The 25,692-nt window shown below is 39.4% G+C and overlaps 1 protein-coding gene across 1 annotated transcript; it reads left to right on the forward strand.

Annotated features, from left to right (window-relative positions):
- The first annotated feature begins 6,015 nt into the window (after positions 1–6,015).
- Positions 6,016–21,516, forward strand: LOC132142270 (piggyBac transposable element-derived protein 4-like). The gene is made up of 6 exons (XM_059552017.1): positions 6,016–6,302; positions 18,460–18,537; positions 19,014–19,204; positions 19,352–19,396; positions 19,654–20,895; positions 21,040–21,516. Exons 1-6 carry the CDS (start codon positions 6,276–6,278, stop codon positions 21,269–21,271), a joined length of 1,815 nt encoding a protein of 604 aa, XP_059408000.1. The 5' UTR covers positions 6,016–6,275; the 3' UTR covers positions 21,272–21,516.
- Positions 21,517–25,692: the final 4,176 nt, after the last annotated feature.

A 25,692-nucleotide genomic window follows, 5' to 3' on the forward strand; every position in this document is an offset into this window, starting at 1 on the left:
GGCATATTTGACATCTGCAAATGCACAAATATTGTATACAAAAAATAAATAAAAGCATTCTTTTCAATAACTTGCTTTTAAAACACATTTGACATATTTATGATTTGTTTGCAGCTTTAACCAAAGTATTTAGAAAGCTCTCAGACTAAATCTAAAATATCTTAAACTGTGTTCCGAAGGTGAACGGAGGTCTTACGGGTTTGGAACGACAAGAGGGTAAGTCATTAATGACATAATTTTCATTTTTGAGTGAACGATCCCTTTAAGCAGTAAAGAGAAGAGAAATAAAAACATGAAGCTAGGGTACAATTAGTGTTGCTTTTGTCGACAAAAATTAACACTAATTATTGTTGTCAATGAACCTTTATCACGTGATGAAAACGAGACGAGACGCAACGTAAATGCTGGTCATGTGACGATGACTATAATTAAATGTATAATGCAATATTATCGATGAATAAAAATGAGACTAAATGTGTTTTACAAAATAAAAACTATGCTAAAATGTCTTTTCATTTTCGTTGACCAAAACGAGACAAAACTAAATGTTATAATGTTATTTCGTCTTGTTTAGTCACGTTATTATTAGGTGCGTTTGACTTGAAGCATGGCTACAGACGGCGATCAATGAGAGTAGCCGCATGCGGTCAGGGGTGGAGTTGAAAATGGAGCCGTCAAGCCGGACACTTTCTGCTCCCAGTGTTTGCGAACTTTGTCACAGATTAAGTGAATTAAATTTAAATTAGTCAAATACACAAATGTTTCAAAAACATTTCCATGAGCAACAGAAACACTTTTTGTATACTGCTTAATACAGCGCCATCTTTTCAAGAATAAAGTTTAACAGTCATATACTATTTAAATACTAATAAAGTGGGGGTATATATGCTTTTATCAATGTTGTATGGTAAATGTGATTCAATACAACAGTGCGACTACAATAGAAAAAAAAAAGCTTTTACAGTTTTACAGATTTACTGGAACTGAAAAGGTTCGAATAACACGAAACACACGTGATCGTTGTCATGCGGTGAATCTGGCCAACAGCTGTGTCATCATCAGCACTCCTGCAGTCGCTCTGGAGAAACTGCTGCGGCTGAGTCAGCTGGGAGCTGTCGAAACACTTCCGCGGTACTTTGATGCCACACGTGACTTGTGGCGTCTGCGCCATCTCAAGTCGGACAAAATTTCTAACCGGCATACACTGTTTCAACTGGCATCCTGTATGTGTATTAGGTGAGGGGTTTGTGACTATTCGTAAAATCTAATGAAAAATGTTGTGTCTGATAATTGCAATAAAGATATCTGAAATTACAATTGTGACTATCCAAAATTATATTAATGAATAGTCAAAACCAAGTTTTAAATGTAAAACAGCTTGCCATACTACAACGAAATTCTTCCTAGGATGGTGACATCACATACCCTGCCCCTGGAAACACGCAATGATGTTTCACAGACATAGTTTTGTTCCAGTTTTGCTGTGCTTATGTCTTCTTTGTGTCCCCAGCTCAGCAATCAGATGCATCAAAACAACAAATTTAACTTGACCCATCTGACTTAACTGTTCATGCCAGAGATTTAACATAATTGTAAGCCAGGAGTATTTTCAACAGGAGGAACACTTAAGCTGGCTTGATAGTGACTTCAATAAGGGTGGTTGCCCCTCTATGGGTATAACAAATATGCAGACAGCACATATTGATGTGCTGTCATAATTGTTTTATATATATATTGTGACACGTGTCCCGAGCACTCATCAGCGTCACCCTAGAAACCGAGCAGTGAGACCTGCACCTGCTCGTCACGGGCTGAGCGGCCACACCTGCGCCCCATCAAGCTCTGGCTACATAAACCCAGAAAACGAACGCAGAGGTGAGAGATGTCTCCACAAGACTCGGCTAACCCCATCTTCTATTGTTTCTACGGAGAGCAGTGTGTGACCGCCAGCCCCACCACACACGGGAGAGCATGGACCCACACCACACAGCGCACCAATTGAAGAGGAAGCCGAGCACCAAAGTGCCTCACGCCAACCCCCTTTCACCACCTTTTCATTAAGGCAGCCGGTATGCGGAACCTGTCCAAAATTGATGAGCTGGTCGAGGCCATTGGGCTGGCAGAGGCCACCCAACACCGGGAGGTTGGGGAGAGAGCGCCGGTGTTTCCCCGAAGGGTGGTCCAGGAGCGGCACACGCCGGAGGGCACCCAGCGACCAGTGAGCAGGCCGGTGGTTCCCGGCCCTCAAGATGAGCCCATGCCCACCGAAGCACCCCGCTCTCCGGAACGACCTTGGCTGGCCGGTTGCGCCGTGCACATGGTGAACGTGCCGCAGACGGAAGTGAAAGTAAATGGCCGCCCCTTCCTCGACATTCTTGACTCCGGCAGTGTGGTCAGCCTGGTCAAAACGTCGGTCCTACCTCTGCAAGCCGAAGCCAAAACGAAGCTGCAAATCACTTGTGTGCATGGCGACACCCGAGAAGTACCTGCGCGGCGGGTTACCATCGCTGTGCCATCCGGCGCCTGGCCAGCAGACGTCAGACTAGTCAAGAATCTGCCAGTACCAATCCTCATTGGTAGGAACTGGCCGGAGTTAGATCGCTTGCTCACCACCGCCACTCAGCCTGCCAGCCCTGCCAGGAACCGCCCAACCTGGAAGATCATGAAAATGTCCCAACGGCGTCCCGTGTTGCTGGCCTCGGACAGCCCCAAGGATGGTGAGTCACCCCGCTCCAAGTTCTAATCTCTACTTTGATCTCTACCAGCAGGTGACTGGGGCCGGGGGTTTTCCCAAGGAGCAACACGAGGATGACCGCTTAAAACACTGTTGGGCCCAAGTGAGGGTTGCGGAAGGGAGAGAACTCCAGCCAGCGCCCCACCCAACTCACTTTGTGGTGAAAAATGGCCTGCTTTACTGTGTCGCGCAGCTGAGGGGGAGGAAAAAACCCTGCTAGTTGTCCTGCGCAGCAAGACAGAAGCGGTGATGGAAATAGCCCACGCACACCCTATGGCAGGCCACCTGGGGGCTCAGAACACGATACAGCGCATCCGCGACCGATTCCACTGGACGGGCTTGGAGGCCGAAGTCAGGCGTTTCTGTTAGGCCTGACAAACCTGCCAACGGAAATATCCTCCGTCCCCTCCCCCCAGCCCACTGATACCGCTGCCCATCATTGAGGTGCCCTTTGAGCAGATTGGGATGGATCTGGTGGTGCTGCTTCCGAACCATGTACTGTTTCTGGTCCCCACAGCCGCCTGCAAATTCATGGCCACCTGGCAGGGGCCGTACACCATCACAGAAAAGGTTGGCCTGTTACCTACCGTGTGCGGCAGCCAGGAAAAAGGAAAGAGGACCAGCTATATCACGTCAATCTCCTGAAGCGCTGGGTCGGGACCGGGTCCCCAGCTCTCTGCCTACACCAACTCCCGTGGTTGTCAATATGGACCCTCAACTCTCGGCCGCCCAGAAGTCGGAGCTGCAACACCTGCTCAGTCAGTTTTCTGATGTGTTCTCCCCCCAGCCTGGGTGGACCCATGTCTTGGAGCACGACATCAACACACTACCTGGGGTCATCATCCGGCAGCAGCCTTACCATGTCCGGGAAGCTCGGCAACACACCATCAAGGAAGAGGTACAGGAGATGCTGAGGTTAGGGGTCATTGAACCATCACGCAGCACATGGTCCAGCCCCATCATCATGGTTCCAAAGCCTGACGGCACCCGAAGACCACAAGAGAAGAAGGTGGCAGCTATCCTCTCCGTGCCGCAGCCTACTTCCAAAACTCAGATACGGGTCTTTTTGGGGTTGGCAGGGTTCTACCGCTGCTTTATCGCTAACTTCTCCTCTTTAGCTTCTCCCCTGACAGACCTTACCAGGAAGGGGCAGCCAGAGAAGATCCCTTGGACCCCTGAGACAGAGGCGGCATTCCAACGGATAAAGTCAGCCCTCACGTTGGAGCCAGTGCTCCGAGCCCCCGACTTCAACCGCCCCTTCCTACTGCAGACGGACGCATCCGACACCGAGTTGGGGGCTGTTCTATCCCAGGGCCACAACGGTGAGGAACACCCGTTGATCTACATAAGCCGAAAGCTGACCCCCGCAGAGCAACGGTACGCCAAGGTAGAGAGAGAAGCGTCGGCCATCAAGTGGGCAGTCCTGGAGCTCAGGTATTACCTCTTCGGCAACCACGTCACCCTCTTAACTGACCATGCTCCCCTACAGTGGATGGCCGGAGTGAAGGAGACAAACACCAGGGTGACCCAGTGGTTCCTCGCGCTCTAGGACTTCAATGCAAATGCCGGCGGACTCTCCCCCGAATATGGGCAGCTTTCACAGGTCTGTCAGGGTCCGCTCCAGTGATGATAATCAAAGAGACAGTATCAAAAGTACAGAAAGTCGTACAGCATATCTAGGTACAGCCACCTACAGTGCAGCCAGCTTTACAAAGACTGTGGGTCTGGTCACCAGGAAAATGGACAACAGGGAGTGCTTTTGGGGTTTTACTCCTCAAATGACCACCCTGGCAACTGTAGCTGGGATTGCTTTATAGGCAATGGAGGTCTTGAAAAGTAAAGTGTGTGTGTGCGCACATTGTGTTTTTACCGTAACAATTATGGTCGCTTGAAGTTCATGTGTTTTCAATATAGTGTACAATGTTTTGTTATTATTATTACTCAAAAACAATTAACTTAAATTGTGGAAATTATTCTTCATTATTTTACTGTGGTGTATTTGTATATGTTGTTACTTCGCTTAAAATACAAAATTCAACACACAAAATTCTCACTGAGGTATTATTTTAATAATTTATTTAATATTTCATTTATTGTTCACTGCTAAATATCACAAACATAAGGTTTACTTTCTAAAATTTATGGAATGTTACACTGGCAGTTGTAAAACAAACATGAACAAAAGGCAGAAGCCCTCAAAATATGGATTGTGGATGTCTGTAGTGCAAATTGCTAGTGGGAAATTAAAAAAGAAGAATTTAGCGCCTTCGTGTCATAAACTGTAAAAGATTAGTTTATTATTTGTTTTCTTATTTCTAGTAGGTGGAAGTAACAAAGATAAAAGTACAAATAATATTACGTACAAATAGGTGAAATAAGTTGCAAAGCACCCTTTACACGTGTATATAACAATTAATAATACAAAACAAAAGTTTTAACAAAATAAATTAAAAGATGTACTGTTTTAAAAGTTTGTCCGGACCAACGTGGCGGCCGCTTCGCTAGTGGAGGTTACGTAATTTTACGGAAAGTGTGGCACGGTCCAACATGGCGACCGCGTAGCGAGCGCAACCAGTTGGGTTCAAGACACTTGTGTATGTGTGTGACGCTGATGACGTGTTATCTGGTGCGCCCGAGCTTCGTTTGTCTTCAGCATAGATAGACAGGTATTCAGTCTGAGGGAGAGGCACGCTGTATTCAAGCTGTTCTACATTGTTTGTATTTTGCCATTGCTATATTTTTTTTAAATGGTGCGTAAGTGTGCATGTCGCGGATGTCCTAATCGCCAAAAACAACCACGGCGATGTAAAAGTGCATTACCAACGCCGACAAATGAAAGGATTCATTTTTACTCTTTCCCGGTAAACGACCCAGAGCGAGTAAAGCTATGGCTGCTATGTGTTCAGCGAGATGTTGATTTACCTCTTCAGCTCGCCCGTCTGCTGACATTGTGCAGTGAGCATTTTTCACCAGACGACTTCAGACCAGGTACGGGAAAGATACGTCCAAAACTGAAAAAAACAGCTGTGCCCAGCCTGTGTTTACCACACACAAAGGTATGTAAGCAGTATAGTGAGATTGTGCAGTGTTACAGTTACTATGCAACTTATTCATATTGCTTGACTTCTTAGTTTTATTAAAAACGGTTGTTAAAAGTTTTGTAATGCTATGCTTTGGATTAAACTGTAAATTACCCTAACCCTAAATAAAACTGTACCATGAAATGTTTTAGGAGACTCCGAATTATCCACTGCAGCTAAGCCAGGACACCAAATCAGAAGGTACAGGTGCAGAATCTCAGGCAGCAGCTACACCTTCTACCAGTCTGCTTCCAGTAGCAGCTGAGAAAGAGGGGAACAGAGAGGAATTTGTAACCACATTTTTAGCTTGTGTTCCCCAGTCAACCCCACTGAAATCATATGACAGACAAAGATCTGTGGAAGAAGCTAAGGATTCCGTGTCAAAACTTCGGTTGGTGCTATCAACTCCAGAGTCAGCGAAGGACCCATCCCGTCCATCAAAATCAGTGACATACTATGCCATGCCTGTCATAAAGTCCTTTCAATCTGTAAGTATATATCAGAACAATATGTCTACGTCTAACAAAATGTTACGTCTAAAACACTGCGGCTCAGCAGGGGCGGAAAGCCAGTATCCTCCATTATACAGCGCAATGCAGATGTCATCTCATCTGCTGAATGTTCCACATGTTCCAGCTGCGGCATTACCAGCTGCGTAACTTTGCTTTAAAAAGTGGTGGGGACACCGCGCAACTCGTTTTGCTAGTTTTTGATTTAATAACCTAATTTACGTGGGGACTGGGTTTAGAGTTGAAAAAAAAAACTTAATTTTTGCTTTTTTCCAAAAATACAACAATGTACCAGGGGCTGCGACAGAGAATTTTGAACACAGGTGCTGAGGGGGTGCAACATTACTGACGGGGAGCTGCAATTCAGCGCTCCAGACCCACTGGTCAAACTGTCTGAGTTGGTCGCAAGAGCAGTTTTTATTTTTTTGCTACAACATGCTATTCATCAATGCATGCTGATGAACTTTTATTATAGTTTATAGTTATATGGTTACGAAAATGGTTAACCCTTTCGTTTTCATCAGTAGAATTGTTTCTGTTTTGAATTTTGTGAATGGAATTGCTCTTTTGTTCTGCTATAAGCCCGGCTTCGGATGCTTTCAATTTCGACATCGCGATCTTGTCAGGTTTAACAATAAAAGATAATTGTCTGTTTTGCTTATACATGTATAGGCTACATACACCTTTCATTCAAAATTTAAGACTAAAAAATAAAAAGGACTCATTGTTGTTGTTGTTTTTTTAAAATACACAATAACAATAAAACCATAAGATTCAATGGCTTACAAAACGTTTATTAACAAAAATGAATAAGATGAGGCATGACATAGGCCTACACAACATGCTGTTTTAGGCTATAATAATAAATTACAGAACATTTAGCAAACACAGAGGAATAAAATAAAATAAAAGAGAGCCTCCATAGCATAAATTGAGGTGAACAGCAAATAAATAAGCTTTTCAAAATGAAAACAAAACATAAATTAAAACTAAACCTGCTGCCGGTGACAGTGTTTGCAAGGTTTTTTTTTTTCCCCCACAAGGATCCCAACATGTTCACCTTCTCTGGTGCCGTCTTACTTTACTTTAGTGTGAAAACCATATTCGCATTATTTTTGCTGCACGCTCCTACAGACTCAGGGAGTAGAGGGAGCACAAAGTAACAAGCGGGTTAGTTGTAACACATGTGGTTTGAATTATTATTATTAGTTACCATATCAACATTACACAGAAAAAAATGTGCGCCAAATTACAAAAATCTTTTGAAGATATAAATGAACATGTATTTTACCATAGTAAAATTTAAATTCTGGCTTAAGTAAATTTTTCATCTCAGTTTTCTTTATTTATAATGATATAAATCTGCTATTATTTTATCTTCAATCTGTTATTTATCAGTTCATTTTTAATGCTTTGATAACTAGCAGAAGACACTAACCAGTTTAAAATTCCAGCTGTGCAGATGGGGCACGTTGTAACACTGCATTACAATGTGCTATTCTGTGACATTACACGATTGACTTTAATAATGAATTTTAATGAGAAACAACGAAAAACAGGAGAATAAATACTGACAATGTTTAATATTTACAAATTATTATTTCAATACATGTTAAGCATTTTTGCTCGTTTATGTGGGTCGTCCCAAGCATTGGTTGCAATGTGTTCATTGTCAAACTCTAAAATCAGATTATTTTTAATTCTTAAAAAAACTTCCATCAGATAAAATTTTAACCTATGGTCATGTTCCAATGTGCCCCTCAGATGTTACAATGTACTCCACATACAGGGCATGACACATTTTACTTCCATTTTTTGAGGGTAAATAAAGAAAAACCTGCAGTTAATAGTAAATATAACCAAAACAGGTTATTATTATTTTTATATGAATAATAAAATAAATATAATGAAAACTAAACAACTCTATTTTGTAATATTCTTTAATTTTATAGTCCATATGAAAAGGTGCATTTCCATTAAAGGCACGTTCATGTGGAGATAGCGAGTAAGCATTGGCATTCGGCAACATCATCTTTGCATATGACAGGACTCAGAAAACACTAATTTATTAATAAATAATTAAAATGTCTTCTTTTCCCCTGACACGTTCATAATCACATTGCTTTGAGGCCATAGCTTTATGCGTGATCTTAAGCGCAGAATGCCTATACATAAAAATATGGTTAATATATTATTATATTAATCAATTTAATATAATGTGTGACTAGTTGACTAGAAAAATCTTTAATAGAGGGCAGACTTACTTAGCAAAAGGAAGCGCTCCATTTTTAAAATAAAATGCTATAATGTAATAACGAAAAGTGCGACAGCTGCAAATCACGTCATCACACTGTTCCAGTTATGCATAAGGAGTCAAATGTATTTTTTGTTTTATCACACTAATTAGATCATGAAGAATGATTTCTTGATTTTGTTTTCCCTTTTAATACATGCCTTCCGCAAGATATTTTTCAATTACTTTCAAAAAGTGGTAGGGACAATATCAATCTTGGCAAAAAGTGGTGAGGACATGTCCCACCCGCAAATTACGCCTATGGTTATTACTATGTCCCACTCGGTGCAGAACAAGCTCTCCAGGTCTGTAGGCATCGTATGGCAATGAAGACATTTACACCACCAGGTCTCCATTGCGCTTTGCCTTTCCAGAGCTTGTGACAGCGGTTGCTGCTGTGTAGGAGCTTCTTCCATCGCTCTTAGTTCTTCGTTCGTGTATTCGGGTTCAAATAAATATGGCTGGGTAAAAAAATGTACTTACAGTCTTCCTCTGTGTCAAAGTCCTCAGACATGTTTGCAAAGATTTTTTTTACAACGTGCGTCTCCCTCAGACTGTAAACGAAGCTCAGGCGCACCAGATAACATGTCATCAGCGTTGTATGTCAGCAGCGTCACTGCAGTGTCGTGAACGTGGATTCACAACAGACCCGAAAGAGAAGACAATGCTGAATAAAGTCGTAATGTTTGTTATTTCTGGACCAAAATGAATTTTTCGATGCTTCAACAAATGGAAATGAAAAGGAGACGCAACGTAAATGCTGGTCATGTGACGATGACTGTAATTAAAATGTATAATACAATATTGTTGACGAATAAAAACAAGACTAAATGTATTTTACAAAATAAAAACTATGCTAAAATGTCTCTTCATTTTCATTGACCAAAACTAAATGTTATAACGTTATTTCGTTTCATTTAGTCATGTTGTTATTATTAGGTGCATTCGACTTGAAGCATGGCTACAGACAGCGATCAACGAGAGTAGCCACATGCAGTCGGGGGTGGAGTTGAATATGGAGCCGTCAAGTCGGACACTTTCTGCTTCCGTTAGTGACACTCACGCAGTGTTTGCGAACTTTGTCACAGATGAAGCGAATTAAATGCAACATTTGTCAAATACACAGATGTTTCAGAAACATTTCCATGAGCAACAGAAACACTTTTTATATATGCTTAATACAGCGCCATCTTTTCAAGAATAAAGTAACAATCTACAACAATGCACTATATACATTATACTATACAATACAATATACTATATGCTTTTATCATTGTATGATAAACCTGACTCAATACAACAGTGCGGCTACAATAGAAAAATCTTCAATTTATATTATTACTAGTCATAATCGCATTGTAGATATCTTAATTCCAATTATGACAAGTCATAATTGCAATATATATATATATATATATACACACACACACAATATATATATCTGGAATTACAATTGACTATCCGTAATTTTATTTATGGATAGTCAAAACCAAGTTAAATGCTAAAACAGCTTGCCATACTACAACGAATTTCTTCCTAGGATGGTGACATCACGTACCCTAAAATTTACATAAACCCTGCCCCTGGAAACACGCAATAATAGGGGTGTGGCCGTGGAACAGGAAAAGGAAGATTTGTAGTAGAGTGTTATTGCCATGCCATCAAAACGTTGTTATTTTCACCCCGTTTCCAGGTCCTCTGTATTCGGACTTCCTAGGAATGCTGGACTTAGGGACCAGTGGTTAACGTTTATTTTTAAAACGGTTCCTGAAAAGTATAACACCTATATAGCTCTCTGTGCTGCACATTTTACGGAGGACAGCTTCCTCAATGTACGTGAGTTCAATGCCGGATTCGCACAAAAGCTTGTCCTAAAAGACGGAGCAGTTCCCTCTTTAAAAGCAGAAACTGTTGTTTATGGACCAAATCCTGTAAGTATGTTTCATTTTTTGTGATTTCCATTTATAATTTATATCATTATATCATGTTATAGCAAGGACGGAAAAAAAGAGCAAGGCTGTTTGGCTCTGCTAATCAGCTAAGGTTACATGTAGTAATGTTACATTCAACACAGAAGCTTGTGTGTGTGTGTGTGTGTGTGTGTACAACACATTTCACATTGAAGCACTGTATAGGAACTTGATTCGTTTTGAGAAAACCACTTGATCTATGACGTCCGAAGCTTCATTCGCCAGAAAACCACGTGACCGCTTCAGTATCTTCTAACCTCAGTGCCGTGGATCAGCTGGGGAAATGCGCGTGCACGCAAATAGTTTAACCTGAATTTTCAGCAGATGTTAGACCTCCACAGATTCCTCACAGGGAATTTTCAACGAAGCAGACTTCACATTATTTGTGAATGTTTGTATCATTTATGGACACTGTGGTTTCCCCTGTCGATGTCCCAATGTATCAGACTCAGAGTTTTAATTCGTTTTCACGTCGCGTCTCACAGACCACGCCTAGGTTTTTTTTTTTTCTAATGACAATGGTAAATGCATTATATAAGGTGTTTACTTTGTTTCTTTGCAACGCGTGTGTAGACAGATGTTCAAAAATAGTCCTTAAATTTGTGTCAGTGTAATTTAAGCAGCAATATTGCTGTGGTTAAAGGGGCACGTCAATCGTTTCTTTTTTTATATTGCTAAAGAATGAGTGATAAACAACGAATAGTTTAGCATTATACATATAATTTTGAATTAGTGACACAAAAGGTGTTTTGACACAAAACCTTTAATCAATACATAGCTTCAAAGCAGCTTAATGTAAAATGCACGTTTCTTTTACTATGAAGAAAAATCTTGTCTCATTAGAAATAGTGTGTCAATAATGCAAACAAATTTTAATTCTGCTGTAAAGCAGCTCTAAAATTAGAACAATAGTCAACTGTCAGTTTCTCAGTTAAAGTCAATTCATCGCTGATTCAGTGATACCATCCTCCTGCTCAGTTCGGTAGTGCTTTGCAGCGGATGTGTCTCTGGGGCTCTTCTAGTTGTCCGGGTCTCCGCTGACATTCAGAGCTGTTGTGGTGGTCTCTAGGTGCTGATCCACCATCTGGTCTGGATACAGACTGGATCTGGTTAGTTAAAATCATTCAGTTAAGGACAAACATGTTAAGAAAATTATTTACATATTGTGATGATCGCAGTGATTACAATATAAGTATAATTTTGCATTTTGATTCAGAATTGGGATTTTATGAAGTCCCACACTATAGTATATAAAGAGGCCCACACTCATTAGTTATGAAACTGACATACTTTTGTGTCATTTTCAGTTCAAGAACTGCAATAGAGTAAATAACACTTTTCCTATTCTAATTAATGTTTGGGAGAGAGGTATCATTTGTGAGATGCCAAATTATTATGAGGTTAGCGGTGTACTGCAATATTAGCCATATACGTATATTATTATTACATATATTTTTTATTTAATTTTAAATTTAATATACGTAATAATGTATCATCACAGTATCATATATTCTTCCTATGTCAGTTATGAAAAAGTTGTGGCTGCTGAGTGATTGCCACAGGACTTTCAAACAAAAGAGTTCACGTTTAACAAACACTTTGTCACCTCAAAAATGTAAACATGCCATACATGTGACGTATATCACACAAATTGTAGAAAAAATGCCTTATTATTTGTTTATCACATAAACAGTTTTAAAGAGTTTGGCTTTGAATCCTGTATTGCTCGTAACATGTTTTCTACTGTTGGAAACACAAGTAGTCTGACAAGAGACCAGTAGGTCTTTATGTAAAATAAAAGCAGGAGTGCTCTCTACATGTTCAAAGACAGACAACAGATTCACATCATTTAGTTAAATTAAAGCACTTAACTGAGCATAATGTACAGTACAATACAGACACACTATTAAGCATATATAAAATTGTTAATTTAATTTATTATATAAGAAACTGAATGCAGAATTGTTCTAAACGGAGTTCTAAACCAATGTAAACATTGATTTCAGATCAAGTCTTAAATCCGAGATGAAACTGTCTAGGGAAGAGGATACAGAGGCACCAGAACTGATGGTACAAGCTTGAGATCTCATATAACAAAATCAGCAGAGTAAGATAAAGCACAGTCAAGCCAAAGTAGCCCATCTGTTTTTGTATTCTCTCTGTCTCATACACACACACACATGCGTCTATGTATATATACATATTATACAGATTACTTACTATTTTATAGATCATACAAACACACACACGTGTTATGTGTATATATATATATATATATATATGTATGTGTGTGTGTGTGTGTGTGTGTGTGTGTGTTTGTTTGTGTAGTCCCTCAGAAAATAAATAATTTGATTAAATACAATAGTAAACTACAGACCAATGAACAGGCTTGGCAGTAAAAACAATGGACGTTGTGTAAACCAAAAAAAAAGGGCTTTATGTAAACGGGACTTTTATGTTCAAAGAAATGTATGTTTGCTTTAGGTAGGCTAACTTCTGCTAATTTTAAAGGTCCCGTTCTTCGTGATCCCATGTTTCAAACTTTAGTTAGTGTGTAATGTTGTTGTTAGAGTATAAAATTCTAAAGCTCAAGGTTCAATGCCTACCTCGAACCACCAGTTTGGACTACATCCCTCTAGTTCCTGCAGTAATAACGTCACTAGAACAGTTTTTTTTTAGTAACCTCCGCCCACAGGAACACGCAAAGGGGGGGGGGCGTGTTCTTGTTGCGCTCCGAAGGAGAAGAGGAAGTGTTGTGTTTGTTGAGTGTGTTTGTAGCCATGTCGTCGAAACGCTGTTATTTTCATCTCGGAGTCCAATCATCTTTGTTTGGCCTTCCCAGGGACGCTGTGCTGAGAGATCGATGGTTACAATTTATGTTTAACTCGGTTCCCGAAATTTATAATCCACATGTTAAACTATGTGCAGCACATTTTGCTGAGGACAGCTTCATCAATCTCAATCAGTTTAATGCCGGATTCGCACAAAGATTATTCTTGAAAGATGGAGCAGTTCCCTCTTTGTCTGGAGAAGGCGTTGTTTATGGACCACAACCGGTAAGTGTATTTTATTATTTAGTTGGTACGTTTAACAGTTTCTGTAACTAATTACACAAAGGGCAATGCTGTTTAGCTTTGTTAACTAGATGTTAGGGTTGTGCAAAAAATCGAACGCGATTTTCATGCGTATCTCGTCAGTAAAAACGCTCCTGTGCTTATAAGTGCACGTGCGTTCAGATCTCCATTGCCAGGTTTTCAAAACAAATCCTGCCCACTTGCTTCTCAAAACCATAGCCCCAGGAGGGCAACATGCGCTAAACTGGTGTCGAATCACAACACAGGAACCGCTGGCACAATCAGAACTCGTTACGTATTTCTGAAGGAGGGACTTTATAAAACAAGGAAGACATCAGCCCGTTTTTATGACCGTGAAAACAGCGGTATACAGATAAGTGAATTGTGTGAAAAATACGCGAAACATGAACACGTTATATTGCACACTGTAAACACAATCAAAGCTTCAAAAAACGTGACCTTTAACTTGATCTGAATCTGTTTATTAGAACACATGATAGCACACTACATACACAGTAACCCTGAAAATAAAATACTTACATTTTTTCTTAGGTTCGTTGAAGAGGTCATCCACTGAAACGAGTGTCTCATGTTAAAGTGGGCGTTGTTTGTGAGAGTGACATATGGTAAACTTCCCTAACACTGCGTGAAATACGCAGGTACTGACACCACGGAGACGAAACATTTTATTATGAATGTTACCAATGTATACAGCTGGTGAAACACGTTTTTTTTAATCTAATATGGAATATCGCAGTGACGAATCTGTCGCCGTTTGAACAGCCTAAAAGGAGTCGTCAGTAATCCGAAACCCACTTCCGTGACAGCTACACGTAAAACATTCTGCGTCGCGCGATTAAAACACTGTGGCTTGTTAGTGTGGTTAACATCATGTCGAGAAGACGCTGTTTCCTACGCTGTGAACGTAAATTCGTTTTATTTTCACTACCGAAAGACGAGGCTGCAAAGAATCAGTGGTTACTGTTCATTTTCTCCAATGTACCAGAGCAGTACAACCCCAATCTTATTTTGTGTTCCCGTCATTTTACTGATGACTGCTTTTCTAATCTCGGGGAGTTCAAGGCAAGATTCACAAAACGCTTGTTCTTGAAAGATGGCTCAGTACCCAGTTTATTTGGACCAGCTGGCTCCACTGAATCACAGCCCGTAAGTATGATAAATAATAGATGTAACGTTATATATCATAGCGTTCAAAACACTGAGCAATTGGCGTATGTTTCCAATTTTGTCTCCCAAAAGAAAAGGCGATTCTGAAGTGCATGAAACGAGCCGTCAGTAATCCCTGCCTCGCTTCCTGCCGAAAAGCTATTCTTCTTCTAGTGTTTTATGGCGGTTTGGCACACCAGCGACACTGTGCATTACCGCCACCTACTGATCGGGAGTGTGCACAGATATGGAAGACAGAAACAACCCAAAATAAATAAACGAACAAAAAAACCTAGATTCTATCTATTGTTCCTGTTTTATTTTTTTCCAGGTATTTAAACAAAATGTAATGCACTGTTGATTGCCTTGAACCGTTTCCTAACAATACATTTAAAGAAATATTATCAACTCCCAGCCATCCTAATTCTTGAATTAATTGAAATCTCTCCCTTTCATATGCAGAACATTTAAAAAGAATATGCTTCGCTGTTTCCAACTTCCCATATTTGTCACACTTCCCCGATTCATGCTTGCCCATCTTACAGACAATAATTCAATGCTGTATGTCCAATTCTCAGTCTTGAAAGGATGACACCTTTCTTCATATTTCCATATCTTTTTCTCTCCTTTCCAACTCTTTCCTGAATCTGGAATAGTAGATGTCTTCCTTTAGACCCACTATGCCAAAGGTCTTGCCATTTCTTACTACTCTCTTGAATTCAGCTTTAATTAATGCTAACTTAATTTCTATTTGTGGATGATTTAATACTTTCTTTTCTAGCAAGTCTACTTCCTCATTTCCATTCACACCCAAATGTGCAGGCATCCATTGAGTCAGTATATCACAGTTATTTCTGGCTGAACTTCTTCAATCCACTGTAGCACTATGATGATAGCTAATAATTCAGTAGTAAAAACTGACACATGATCTGATAATCTTTTGCCATTTTATTTTAAAAGTAGGAATATATACTGCTGCTGCTGCTCTTCCAGACTCTGGCTCCTCTTATTAATTTGTAAATCTACTAGTGGCCAAGGGAACAACTAAGGGGGGATTTCTGGAATAGCAAGGAGCAATTTAATGGTCTTTCTTTTCCACGCTGTTTACCTCCTTCCTTTCTACTAGGGTTGTAACGGTATGAGATTTTCATGGTATGATAATGGTCTCAGAAAATATCTTGTTTTTCATTAATCAAAAATAATCAATTTTACCATTGATTATTTATTTGTTTAATAATTTATATTTATCATTAATAATTCATACAAATTCATAAATTCTGGTTTGACTTAATTTTTCTGGATTCTGTACTTTTATGATTTAATACAAATATACTATCAAAAATGGTGGTAATGAAAAATGTAACAATTTAATTGATGTTTTAAAACATTTATTCTTTTATGTTTTCGCAAAGGGCTGCACAACAGAGATTTACAGAAATTAAAATAATGGAAAAATTATATTCCCTAATGTTCATGTAAATTATTATTATTATTATTTTAGAAGTAGGCTACATTATAGTACAATCGTAACAATCGTTACAAACGTTTCTGTAAATTTCTTAGAGTTAAAAAGCAGACTTTTATTTGGACGGGTTGTATTGAAGAGCTTTGAGTGTCAATGTATTTGTTTTTACATTTACATTTATTCATTTAGCTGACGCTTTTAACCAAAGCGACTTACAATTGCTATATATGTCAGAGGTCGCACGCCTCTGGAGCAACTAGGGGTTAAGTGTCTTGCTCAGGGACACACTGGCGGTTCACAGTGGATTCGAACCCGGGTCTCCCACACCACAGGCATGCGTCTTATCCACTGCGCTAACACCACCCCCATTTTTGACAGTGGTTTTCTCAAATAAAATGCTGAAATGATTATTAATTGTTCTCTCAGTGAGGCTCTCAGTGTTTGTGATCACATCCTCAGATAGTGAGACAGCAGCACTGTTAAACCTGCCACTTTAAGCCACGCCGGAGCATACTTGAGTATGTAGTACAAGACATAACACCGCTCATTCACAGAGAGACATGCAAAACAAACAGATTAGCCTATATTTTTATATAGCAGTGCTTTTGTCATTATTTTACAGCTGTGTTTGTTTTTTATTCTTCGTGCTTCACTCCACACCACAGAAATCATAATGCATTAACCTTAAATTATACATGGGACATAGCTGTATCAGCTCGGAGGGATGATATTTTGAATAGGTAAACATGTTCGATGTGTTTCCTCGTTTTGCAGCCACTTTCCGACCAGTTTTTGTAACCTGTGTCTACCCTCAAGTACAAATAAGCATTTGACTTTTCTATATAAAAAGTATTCCCATACTAGTGCCAATTTTAACTCGTATTTTGACGTGGGATAGAGATTAGAGATAACGGCCTGTGTCTCTGATGTTGTCTCCACTGTACGTGTGGGTGGAGCAAGAGAACAGTTAGGTGGAAAGTTGTTGCTTAGGCGCAGGTGAGATTCTGTGTCTGTTATTTTCTCTCAATACCGTAAATAAGCAAATGTACACGGTATGATAATTGTATATGTTTGTATTGTATATCGTCAAACATATTACTTGTATTTTTGCCACAGAAAACCGAAAACCCCAACTATTCACCCATTTCTCCACCTCATTCACTGCTTTTTGCATTTTATTTTCAACAAATAAAACATTGTGTCCCCTTTTCCATAGTGCTCCATCATCCGCATACAATGATCTTCCTTTTCCAGTATCAATGTTATGAAATATGTCATTTATCATTAAAATAAAAAGAATAGGACTGCTCACACTTCCCTGGGGAATTCCATTCTCAATTGGGAGAATCTGAGAAAAAGCAGTCACTACTCTTACTTGAATCATTCTTCCAAACAAGAAACTCAGAATCCAGTTATAAATTTTTCCATCAATTGTCAAGTTTTCCAATTTTATTAAAAGACCCTCTTTCCACAACGTATTGTAAGCTTTTTCTACATCAAAAAAGACTCCCACAAGCACCTATTTATTAATTTGAGCTTTTCGAATTTCAGCTTCCTAACACACGATTGAATCCATTGTATTTCTCCCTTTTCTAAATCTACCTTGGTATACCGAAAAAAATGGCTCTACTTTCAGTCACATAAGTCAACCTGTTCATTGTTCAAATTTGCATAAATTTGATGTCAGCACAATAGGTCTATAATTAAATGTCTGAGAATGGTCTTTTCCTGGTTTAGCTATTAGCACTATGACCCCATGCTTCCAATTTGCTGGCAAATTCCCTGTCTCCCATATTTTGTTAGTCTTAAAAATCATTCTTAACGATAAATCTAATAGGTGCTTTATCATCTCATAGCATATGTCATCCTTGCCTGGAGAAGTATGTTTGACCCCCGCAAGCGCTCCCTTGAACTCAAAATGTGAGAAAGTGAAGAGTTATTGGTTAAAGTTCATTTTTGCAGTGACACCACAGCAGTATGTCTCCAATAGACTTTTGTTGTGTTCCTCGTCATTTTACTGACGACTGCTGCTTTAATCTTGGTGCGCATGCACAAAATTCTATAGGTTCTGTACTGGAATTAGTCTAGTAGTTCACCTGTTTCAGTAAATGCAGTCTTGAGCCGGAAAGATAATTGATTAGTTAATCTTTGTGTTTTTTTCTTTCAGGGAAATTCTGGAAAAAATAGGCTCGCTGGGGAAGGTGACACTATTGCAAGACCCTCCAAAACAAGGAACAGTTTAAAAGTAAGTAAATTAATAAAATCATCTATACTGAAATTTTTTGAGGTGGTAAAGTGGCAAGGTTTATTTTCTCTGCCTTTGGATTCCAAGTGTCCAAAGTCATGTGAGGGTGTGAGTGGGAAACCTACTGCTGCAATGTGCTTTAGTTTGTTTCCAACACACGCTGTACAAACTGAGACTGAGCTATCTGACCAATTATAGCAGACTAGGCTATTTAGAAAGGAGAGGTTATGTTTTCAGGCACAGTGAATTATTATTATTATTTTATTTTTTTTTAAGCATGAAAAACTATTGTAGGAGACCTCCAAAACACAATTAGGAAAAAGTAAAATGGCATAACAGGGCTACTTTAAGAAAAACTCTTGGGTTGTGAATAAAAGAATAAAACAAAACTGAATTTCAGTTTATGTTGTATAACTTGGCTTCCAGAAGAAAGAAAAAATCCCTAACTCATTGTTTACCCATCTAAAATGCAACAGCAAACAACTGCAACATCTGATCTTCTGCATTCTGCTGCGGGTTCCAAGAAAATTACTACAAAGGTCCTGGAAGATGTTACAGCCAGTTGTGACGAAGATCTTGATATTTGTGACCTGGACAGTGTGGCCAGCAGTGTGGACAGCACAGCAGAGGAGATGTTTATTGATGGTCTTGACCCTGTTCTAGATGGGTATGTTTTTTTTTGTTATTTAGAACTAAATAACAATGCAAGTTTACTTTGAGGGGTCATTTTATTACCAGCCTGTTCATTAAGATTGTGGAGTATTTAAGTATTAATTTCTCATTCTGTTTTTTTACTTCTTGTGCCATTCCATAGGCCTTCACATGACATTTACTCACCAGAGGAGGACTGCGATTCAGAGTATGCTTTGAGGGGTCATTTTATTGCCAGCCTGTTCATTTAGATTGTGGAGTATTTAAGTATTAATTGCTTATTCTGTTTATTTTACTTCTTGTGCCGTTCCATAGGCCTTCACATGACATTTACTCACCAGAGGAGGACTGCGATTCAGAGTATGCTTTGAGGGGTCATTTTATTGCCAGCCTGTTCATTTAGATTGTGGAGTATTTAAGTATTAATTTCTAATTCTGTTTCTTTCTTCTTGTGCCATGCCATAGGCCTTCACATGACATTTACTCACCAGAGGAGGACTGTGATTTAGAGGCCAGACCACAGCAGAGAAAGAGATCACGTCTGTCTTGCACATCTTCTACTGCTGGAAGAAATGGAAGGGAAAGTGAAAACTATGGTTCATCTGGAATTTCAAATGAAAAGTGGCATAGCTCAGATGATGCAGATATTAAGCCACCCCATCTAGACTTCACACCCGTCCAAGAACCTGGGCCACAGATTTTATCAAATAGATGCACTAGTCCTCTTCAATTTTTCCAGCTGCTGTTTCCAAAAAAAATGTGGCAGACCATTGTAGACCACACTAATGACTATGGAGCCAAGTGCCAAGGGAGAAAGGGCAAAGTGTGGGAGTACATTTGTCAAAAAGACTTGAAGTCGTACATAGCACTGGTAATTTACATGGGTATGTTCAGGTGCTCTTCATTGACAGACTATTGGAGTGAGTCTGAGCACTTCAGTCTGTCCTTTCCAGCAAAAATCATGTCTTACAAGAAATTTCTGTCAATCTCCAAAGCCCTTCATCTAAGTGATAGGAAGGAGGATGAGAAGAACAGTTTTAGGAAGGGAACAACAGGCTATGAACGGTTAGGTAAAATTCAACCTCTGTATCAAGTCATTCGTGAGGCCTGCAAGACCTTTTTTCATCCTTTTCAGAACATCACCATCATTGAAAGAATGGTCACATCACAGGAGAAACCTGTACTGAAGCGCTGCGTGAAAAACAAATCCCCAAATATGGGATACAAACTCTTTGCTCTGACAGACTGCACCTGTGGCTATACGTGGGACTTCTTTATTTACGAGGGGAAGTCATGTGCCTCACAGAATGTGGGCCTGAGCTATGAGTCCGTTATGGCATTGGTGGATGAAAATATGTTGGGCTCTGGGTACAAATTGTTTGTGGACAAATTTTACACCAGCCCCACACTCTTCAGGGACCTCTTGTATAAAAAGATCTGGGCTTGTGGCCCCATTTGGGCAAACAGAAAGGGTTTCCCAAAAACAGTCATGGACAGATTGTCAAAGAACGCTCCACGTGGCACCATGCGCTGGATCAGGGATGACAGTCTTCTGTTTGTTGAGTGGAAAGACTCGCAGGAAGTGCAGATGTGCTCCACCTTCCATAAAGCTTATGACGGTGATACTGTGCAGAGAAAGGTGAAGGGTAATGCACATCGGACCCTTGTGGAGGTTCCCATTCCAGCTGTGGTGCTGGACTACAACAGGTTAGTAGAATTTATTTGGTGTTCCTTGTTTCACTTTATAGTACCATGTGCCTTTAATGCATTAAATGCCTTAAGTCAAGGCATTTCTTTTTAGATTTGTGGTTTCTTTTTAGAGTTTGAAATATGTTTTATATTTCCACACAGGAACATGGAAGTAGTTGATTCGTCAGATCGCATTACTGGACATTACCGAGCTCTGCTTGAACCAAGAAAGTGGTATCAGTGTGTGTTTTACCACTTTTTGGACATCATTGTAGAGAACGCATACATCATGCATGAACTAATGACCAAGGGAAAGAATAAGAAGACTTTGACCAGAAAGGCATTCTTGGAGGTGCTTATTTTAGAGCTTACAGAAATGTGTCCTCAGGACTAAGCACCGGTTCCCTCAGTTCCCTCTTCTTCCGGATTCTCCTTTTAAGTTCCTGCTATATTCCATAAGCAAAAACAGACAACAGCGGAAGTACAGGCTCTGCAGCCAGAAAACACCAGCCACATGTGAGACTTGTGATGTGATGTGCTTTCAGCCCAAGAGGGACCAACATGAGAGGCTATTGATTTAGGTCTTCAGTATATGTTTTATTATAATTTCCCCACTGTTCATTCATGGTGCATTCATTCAAAAAAATGATCAGAATATTTGATTTGAAATGTTTTGTTATTTGCTTTGAAAGTGGAATAAATGTTTTCAATGGAATTAAATGTTGTTTAATGTAGTTTGTTGGTTTATACATGTGAGAAAACATGCATTTACGGAAACATTTCACGGACATTTAAATCAGAATTTGGTCAAATCGGTCGATGAGGTTTCACACTCATTTTGTAAGTTATTTGGAGGTAATGCAGTGATTATTGGCCACATACATTTTTATCTGGCACAGAATTTATTTTTTAAACAAAAAATACGACTCTTAGAATTATACATTTCTGCTATCCTGTAAGAACATTTATATAGAGATCTTTTAATGACTGATGTCAGTAACTTTCTATGATGACAGATACTTCGATTTATAAAGTGACTTAAGAGGCTGTCAGTAGTGAGTTTCATCATAAAAGGAAAGAACTTCACTTTAACTGCTCGTGTTATAAATAAAACAAATGTATTTAATACCTCGTTATATGACACTTTTGTCAAGACGCATTAAAAGAGTCAAAACGTTTTCTGGGAGGATGTGTAAATTATCTTTAATGAATGGCTGAAGGCTTTAAGTTCTTAATGGCTTTGTTTTATTTGTGCTAAAATAAATTCAAATAGGACGAAATAAACATGTTTACAAAACCGGATAGGATTACAGTTAGTATGTTTTTGCCATACAGCGCCGGGACTTTTAAAATGAACCGATTGTGGGTTTATGGTAAATACAGCGTTTCACTAATTACGTCACTTCCTGTGAACTCCCGCGCGTTGAACAAGGGAACAACACAGTTTGTATGTGATTGTTTCTTACATCCTAAGCACGTGAGTGGTTTCGTTTTTATGACTAATCTTCGGAACAGTAATATATTATTTGTGGTTCTGTCAGCTTACCCACCAGGTTTCAAGTTTAAGTATATTTTACGATGAGCGTGCGTTTTGTTTGTTTAAAAAAACACTGGGTTTAAATTCTGTTCTGGAACGTTAGTCAGCAACGGCGCATAAACAACGATTTGCGTGCTAAACGGTATGGCATTATTTAGAGCTTTGAAATAAAAATAATATATGAATTTGAGATTAAAGTGGCATGTGGTTTGTCTGTTCTCCCTTAAACATGCAGAGGCCACTAATTCACTGTTTACTCGCCTAACATTCAGCAGGATATATTCGCATCGATTGATTTTTAGTACTCTCTGATGGATCCAAAGGAAAGCACCGAGAATGGCTTGGAGGACAGTATAGCCAGCTGTGATGAAGATCTCTATGTTTGTGACCAGGAAAGTGTGGCCAGCAGTGTGGATAGCACAGCAGAGGAAATGTTCAGGAATGGTCTTGACCCTGTTTTAGATTGGTGAGTTTTTCTACACCATTTTCTTGAGACATATATTTTCTTTTAACAATGTTTAGCGCTCACATTTATAATGTGGGTTAAGTGTTTTGTTTGATGCAAAGAAATGTAATTGTATGGAATTTGTCATAACAACAATTTACAATGGGTATTCGATGGAGTCACTGAAGATCCATAGCAAATAATACTATTTTTATAATCTTAATAATAATGGACTTTGCTTTTATATATATATATATATATATATATATATATATATATATATATGCATAGTAAAATACTAGCATTAACATGCCACCAAGGGCCTTCTGCAACAATTAAGTGTAAAAAATAAAATAGTTTTTACTCCACAGATCTACAATTTGTTACTATGTCTATAAATCACCAATTAACAGCTCAACATATAAACATTCTTTTTTTTTTAATGGAAGAGCATGAGACTAAAGAAGTCTTAAAGTCCTGTGAACAACAATGAGTATGAAGATGAATATTTGAATGAAGAGCAGTTAATTTGTTGTGCATCCTGACACAAACATTTTCATGGTGTCAAAATGACAGACCCCCCCCGTATAGTGCTGTTCTAATCTCTTTTTCATCTAAGAAAACAGGCTAACCAATACAATTCATGCTTTAGGTCACATGCCCAGAGCCACTACTATTATATAAAACTAAAACTATGCGGTGCTCACTTACAGACTATTTTGCTAAGTGACTGTAAATAGCGAAGGAAGGAGTCAAAACTGACTCTCTTCTCTTTGTTATCTTGTATCTGCCGTCTTATGAACACCCTAGCAAAAGCAAAATCTCAATGGCTGTTTAAAACATGTAAATAATGTTTGAGTAGTTCTCTGTGACAATCAGGTTTGTAGCACAGTTGTGCAGTGCTGCATTGTGTACTGGACTGGTGTAACTGCTCTATTTCTTCTCTTCTAGGAGTAGAACCTACTGTCAGTGAATTTTTGTGTTCATTCAAACCCATCTGCCGTTTGTATGCATTTGTCTAAACCAACAAATCACATGCAAAACAGACTGAACATTTGTGTTGGTGTGAACACAGGCATTTCATCAAAATAGTTGCAAATAATTTTGTTTTTCTTCTTGTCCCATGGAATAGGCCTTCACCTGATATTTACTCGCCAGATGAGGACTGCGACCTACAGCAGAGAAAGAGATCCCGTCTGTCTTCCACATGTTCTCCTGCTGGAGGAGATGGCAGGGAGAGTGAAAATGGTGTATCAACAGAAAGGTGGCACAGTTTAGATGAGACAGATGTTGAACCGCTTCAGCTCGACTTCAAACCTGTCCAAGAACCTGGACCAAAGTCTATACCAAGTAATTGTAGCAGTCCTCTACAGTTTTTTCAGCTGTTCTTTACAAAAACTACGATCCAGTCTATTGTAGAGCACACAAATGCTTATGGGAGCAAGTGCAAGGATGTGGGAAATCCTTGGCTCTACCTTTCTCTGAAAGACTTGAAGTCGTACATAGGACTAGTGATTTACACAGGTCTTTTGAAGTGCTCTTTACTGACAGAATATTGGAGGAAGTCCCAGTACTTCAGTCCATCCTTTCCTGCACATGTCATGTCTTATCAAAAATTTGTGACTATCGCCGATACTCTTCATTTCAGCAATACCATCGAAGATGAGAAAAATTACTTGAAGAAGGGAACTGCAGCCTATGAACGGTTAGGTAAAATTCTACCTCTATATCAACTCATTCGAGAAGCCTGTAAGACCTATTTTCATCCCTTTCAGAATATCACCATTGATGAAATAATATTTGCAGCACAGCCTCTATCCGTAGACAAATCTACGAATAGAGGATACAAACTCTTTGCTCTCACAGACTGCACCTGTGGCTATACGTGGGACTTCCTTATTTACGAGGGGAAGTCATGTGCCTCACAGAATGTGGGCCTGAGCTATGAGTCCGTTATGGCATTGGTGGATGAAAATATGTTGGGCTCTGGGTACAAATTGTTTGTGGACAAATTTTACACCAGCCCCACACTCTTCAGGGACCTCTTGTATAAAAAGATCTGGGCTTGTGGCCCCATTTGGGCAAACAGGACGGGTTTCCCAAAAACAGTCTTGAACAGATTGCCAAAGAACACTCCACGCGGCACCATGCGCTGGATCAGGGATGAGAGTCTTCTGTTTGTTGAGTGGAAAGACTCGCAGGAAGTGCAGATGTGCTCCACCTTCCACAAAGCTTATGAAGGTGATACTGTGCAGAGAAAGGTGAAAAACGATGCACATCGGACCCTTGTGGAGGTTCCCATTCCAGCTGTGGTGCTGGACTACAACAGGTTAGTAGAATTTCAGTGATAGTCCTTTGGCCTGTTTTGTGAAGCTGGTTCCAGGTAATGGTGAGTGTATTTATTTATTTAATTTTAATTTATTTAACCAGGAAAGAAAACTCACTGAGATTAAAATCTCTTTTACGCGAGTGTCCTGGCCAAGATAGGCAGCTGAGTTTACATAGACAATTTTACATCGAAGTTACAACACACAAACATAAACAAACATCATTACATAAATATAAAAACATGCATCTGATTAGAAACATTTACACACCATTAATTTACAGTTGGCATAGAAAATTACCCCCCTTTAAAATAATCGAATTTTGTTGCTTTGCAGCCTGAAATGAAGACGTTGTTTTATCCAGCTATATTTACTCAGTGCAGCTTGGAATATCCAAGTGAAAGATATAACACCAACAAGTAAAAATAAAAATTAATATAAAAAAAAACACTATCACTGAGTTTGAAAAAGGATCAACCCTCCTAAAAATGACTTACCTCAATCAG

Source organism: Carassius carassius, chromosome 6 (genome assembly GCF_963082965.1).
Source record: "Carassius carassius chromosome 6, fCarCar2.1, whole genome shotgun sequence".
NCBI lineage: Eukaryota > Metazoa > Chordata > Actinopteri > Cypriniformes > Cyprinidae > Carassius > Carassius carassius.